General features: G+C 75.2%; 1 protein-coding gene across 1 annotated transcript; it reads right to left on the reverse strand.

The window, feature by feature from the left end:
* Positions 1-271: 271 nt before the first annotated feature.
* PRDM8 (PR/SET domain 8) lies at positions 272-2,750 on the reverse strand. Its single transcript, XM_075709733.1, is given in 4 exon segments — positions 272-712; positions 714-1,654; positions 1,910-2,141; positions 2,532-2,750. Coding segments are annotated over 4 exon segments (1,833 nt in total).
* Between the last annotated feature and the right edge of the window lie 2,253 nt (positions 2,751-5,003).

Consider the following 5,003-nt stretch of genomic DNA (forward strand, 5'->3'; position numbering starts at 1 on the left):
TTCTTGTCTTCCTTTTCTTTTTTGTCTTTTTTTTTTCTTTTTTCCTTTTTGTCAACTTTTTCCCCGGTGCTTTTTTTTTCCCCCCCTTCCTCCTTCTTCTTCTTCCTCCTCTTCTGCCTCCTTCCTCCTCTCCTTCTGCTTCTCCTCTTCTCCCCCGCCGCCCTCCCCGCCCCTCCCCGCAAAGTGAAAACGCGTGCATCGAAAGGGAAGGGAAGGAAGGCGGCGGGCGGGGGGGGGGGGGTGTCCCCGGGGCGCGCGGGGGGGGTCCCCGCTAGTTGTGCGAGGTCATGTGGCGGGAGAGGTGGTGCCTCTCGCGGAAGGACTCGTTGCAGATGGGGCACTTGAGCTTCTCCTCGCGGCGCCGCTTGACGAGGGGCTCCAGCGCGTACTCCTTCTTGTGGTGGGAGCGCATGTGGTAGACCAGGTCCGAGGTCATGCGGAACGAGGCGTTGCACTTGGCGCACCAGTTCTGCGCCGGCAGGCACAGCGACGTGAAGGAGGGCGGCAGCAGCGTCAGCGCCGACGGCAGCTGCAGCTGCAGCGGCCCCGCCACCGCCGCCGAGCTCTTGGGCCAGAAGGCGGTGGCGTAGAGGAAGGGGCTCTGCTTGGGCAGCCCCCCGCCGCCGCCGCCGCCGCCGCCGCCGCCCGCCGCCGCCTCCCCGCCGCCCGGCAGCTTGACGGCCAGCGCCTCGGCGGCGTAGAGGCGGGCGGGGGGCGGCGGCGGCGGCGTCGGGGCAGGGCTCGCCCAGCCCGCCCAGCTTCTGGCCCAGCACCAGCGGCGGGCCGTGCGGGAAGGAGCGGGCGGGCTGCGAGAAGGCGCTCTTCCGCTCCTCCGCCCCGCCGCCGCCGCCCGCCCCCAGCTGCGGGACGCTGCTGAAGGCGCTGCCCCGCGGCGGGCTGCCCCCCTCCAGGCGGGCGGCCAGCGGGCCCCCCGGGCCGCCGCGGGGGCACAGCCCCGGCTCCGCGCCGCCCGCCCCCGGGCCGGCGGGGGAGGCGCGCTCCTGGCCCTCCTCGGGGCCGCCGCCGCCGTCGGGCTCGGCGCCGCGGGCCGCCTTCTTCACCTCCACGAAGGCGCTGCGCTTGGCCTCCCCCGTCTCCGGGCTGGGCGGCGCGAAGAGCCGGCCGCCCTCCTCCAGCCCGCAGTAGGAGCCGGCCGCCCGGTACTGCTGCTGCGGGGCGCACACCGGCTCCTCCTTGGGCGGCGGCGGCAGCCCCGGCCGCTCCGCCGGGAAGCGGCCCCGCGCCGCCGCCGGGCCCCGCGCCTCCTCCTCGGGGTACCGCCGCTTGGCCCTGCCGCCCGACGGCTCCGGGCCGGCCTCGGGGGCCGCCGGCCGCCCCGGGGAGCCGCCCCGCCCGCCGCGGGCGTTCTCCAGCTCCCGCGCCAGGTTGTGGAAGTCCGTGGAGGGCTTGGTGCTGGCGGCCGCGCCGCCGCCCTCGGCCCCGGGGAAGGGCTGGTGCGGCGGCGCGCCGGGCTTGCAGTACTTGCCGGCCTCCGGCTCCTTGCCGGCGCCGTCCTTGCCGCCGGGGGCCTCGGCGGCGGGGCCGCCGTCGGGGCCGTGCAGCCTCTTGGGGCAGCGGAAGCGGAGGTGGGCGGCGAAGGGCAGCTCGAACTGGAAGCGCTGGCTGCACTCGGGGCAGGCGAAGGGCGGCGAGCCTGCGGCCGGGCACCCCACCCGCGGGGCGGCAGACACGGGGGGGGGCACCGTCAGCCGCGGCCGGCGCGGAGGCTTCCCCGCGGGATCGAGGAAAAGGGGGGGGGGGGTGGTTCCCGACGCCGGCCGCCTCCCCGCCCCCCCCCCCCGCCAAATATCACCCCGGCGGGGACACCCCCCCCCCCCCCCCCGGCGCGGCGGCCCCGGTCACGCGCGGCCGTGGGAAGGGGCGCGGGGCGGCGGCGCGGGGCACCCACCGTTGGTGCGGGCGGGGGCCCGGGCGGGGCCGAGCAGCAGCAGCTCGGTGAGCTCCTTGCCGTACCACACCAGCAGCTCCTCGTCCTTGGCGATGCGGCGCAGCGAGCGGTAGAAGAGCTGCCCGCTCTTGATGTAGGCCTCCAGGTTCTGCTCCTCCCGCTCCCGCGCCGACTGCACCAGCCGCAGCCACATCAGCCCCTCCGACGAGCCGTTGGCCGCCGACGTGTCCACCTGCAAAGCCCGCGGGAATCAAGGCGGACAGACAGACCGCCCGCCCGCCCGACCGACGGGATGGGCCCGGGCAGCTGGCGGGGGAAAGCGTCCCGGTGGCGGGGGTCCGGCCCGGCCCCCGTGCTCTGCGAGGGGGCGGCTGCAGGCGGAGGCGGTGCGGGGTGCGGGCAGGGTGCGGTGCGGGCAGCAGGCAGGTTTCAGGCAGGGTGCGGGCAGGGTGCAGCACGCAGGGTGCGGGACCGGGCAGGGTGCGGGGTGCGGGCAGTGGGCAGCAGGCAGGGTGCGGGAGCGGGCAGGGTGCGGGGAGCGGGCAGGGTGCGGGGAGCGGGCAGGGTGCGGGCAGCGGCCGTCGGGGGGGCGGCTTTGCCCGGCGGATGAGCGACTTCTTACCCGGAATATGTAGGGGACGGTGCGCTTGTCGGTGGACTTGAGGGCGATGAAGGCAATGCTGTCGTACAGGGACGTGTGGCTCAGGACGCAGGGACCGAAAATGGCATTTTCCGGAATGTCGCAGGTGGTGTAAACGCTGGTGAAAATGTCAGTCAAGCACTGCTGGACCGTCTTGGCGTCCCCGTCCCATATTCCCCTCTGGACCCCGGCGTCCTCCATGCCTGCGGGCGGAGAGAGGGGCAGAGCGGAGAGGTTACGGCGCGGCGGGGCCCGCCGCAGCGCTGCGCGGAGACGCGGCCGGCGCCCGCCGGGGAAACAAAATTTAAAAAAAAATATAATTGACAAAAAATAATAATAATAAAAAAAATAACAGGCAAGCGAGCACTTCCAGCGGTCTGGAAAAAAAAAAATAAAGGAGGCGAGGAGCTCCGCGAGCGGGAGGCGAGGTGCGGGGAAGCTGTCGCGATGATTTATTTATCGGCGAGCCCGCCTGCGAGCGCGACGGGAGCCGGGCAGCAAGCGGGGGGTGCAAACCCGAGCGGCGGGAGCCGGCCGAAAAGGGGCCAAGGAGGGGCTGCGGGCCCCGGCGGCGGGCGGGTCCCCCCGCCCCGGGCCGCGGGCAGAGCGGGGCCGGGCCGCTCTCCGCGCTGCGCCGGGAGCAGAGCGAACGGGTTTCGAGTGGCTTGTCATTGTCGCTGATTGCATGTCAGCTCACCTCCCGCTCCGCTCGACAAGAGGGAACGTATGTCTGCTCATTACCATAATCCAGCACTTTCCCTCCGAGACTTTAATTAAAAGCAGCAAGCAGAGGTAATTATTTTTACCTCGACACGCTTATTTATGGAGGAGGAGGAGGAGGGTGAGCCCCGGCTCCCGTGCTCTGCGAGGGGACGGCTGCGGCGGAGGCGAGGCGGGCAGGGTGCGGGGTGCGGGCAGGGTGCGGGGTGCAGGGTGCGGGGTGCGGGCAGGGTGCGGGCAGCGTGCGGGGTGCGGGCAGCGTGCGGGGTGCGGGGTGCAGGGTGCGGGCAGCGTGCGGGGTGCGGGCAGCGTGCGGGGTGCGGGCAGCGTGCGGGGTGCAGGGTGCGGGCAGGGTGCAGGGTGCGGGCAGGGTGCAGGGTGCGGGCAGGGTGCAGGACAGCGGCCGCCGGTGTGCCGCGCCCCGCGGTGCCGAGGCCGGGGAGGGGGCAGCGCGCAGGGCCGCGGGTGCCCTTGCCCGTTCCGACCCGATGCGTGTGGGGCTGCCCCCCGCCCCCCACCGGAGCCACCGCCTCGGGGGTCGCTCGGGGCCGAAGCGGGGCCGCTCTCCGTGCGCCTCTTCCCAGCCGAAGCCGCCCGCAGCGGGCACGGCCCCGCCGAGCCGCCCCTCGCCCCCCGCTTGCGGAAGACAACCGCGTCCCCCCGCAACTTCGCCCCCGGCGTGGGCGGCGGGGGGTCCCGGGCCCCGCCCGGGAACGGGGGCCGGGCCGAGGCCGCTGCCGCCGCCTCCCCGCCGCCCCCCTCGTTGCGGAGCTGCCCGGCGCATCCCTTCCCCCGAAGGGATTATTTCGCCAAACGAAACAAACGGCAGCGAGCGGCCCCCGCCAAACTTTCCACCCGCCCCGGCCGGGCCCCGCACGGCCCCGCGCCCCCCCGGCCCCGCCGCGCTGCCTCCCCCGCCGCCGCCCTTTGTCCGGGCCGGGCGGCGCCGGGGCCGCTGCCGGAGCCTGCTCCGCCGGGCACCGCGCCCCGGGCAGCGCCGCCGCGCCCCGGCCCCGGCCCCCGGCCCCGGCCCCCTCCCGGCATTGTTCCCGCAGCCGAGCGGCTCCCCCCGGGCCGGGCGGCGGGGGGCGGCGGGTACTCACCGGGGAGGGTGGGGATGCGCTCCTCGCCCCGACGAGTGGCACAAAGACGGGCTGCCGGCTGCGCTGCCCCCGCCGCTACCGCATCAGAGCCGCTCCATGGCCGGGGCCGGGGGCCGGGGCGCGGGCGGCGGGGCGCGGGCGGGCGAGGCGGGGAGGCGAGCGGTGCAGATGGACCCGATGCAGTGAGGGACTGGCACACAGACACACACTTTTTGTTTGCTGCACATAATCTGCCCAATGACGCGTGACAGCCCACGTCCCCTCCCTTTAACCCCTTCGGGGGCTGCCCGCTCGCTGCCCGCCCGCCCGCACGCTGCTCACCTGGCCCCGCCGGCACCGGGCACCTGCGCGGCTTTGGGGGGGACACACGGGGGCGGGGCGCACCCCCCCGCCGACCCTTCCCGCCGCCTGGCAGGGGGTGCGGGGCGGGGAGGCGGGGGGGGCCCGACGGCCGCTCCGCCCGGTGCCGGCATCCCGGCGGCCGCCCCCCCGCTCTGCCCCCTCACCTGCGGGGCAGCGGGGAGCCCGCCGGGCCGGCCGACAGCCCCCCCTCCTCGCCGGGATAAAGGCGGGGGGTGCCGCGGCGGGGCCAGCCGCCCGCCCTCGCTCCGCAGCCCCGCTCCCCCCGGCG

Source organism: Pelecanus crispus, chromosome 4, assembly GCF_030463565.1.
Source record: "Pelecanus crispus isolate bPelCri1 chromosome 4, bPelCri1.pri, whole genome shotgun sequence".
In the NCBI taxonomy this organism is placed as follows: domain Eukaryota; kingdom Metazoa; phylum Chordata; class Aves; order Pelecaniformes; family Pelecanidae; genus Pelecanus; species Pelecanus crispus.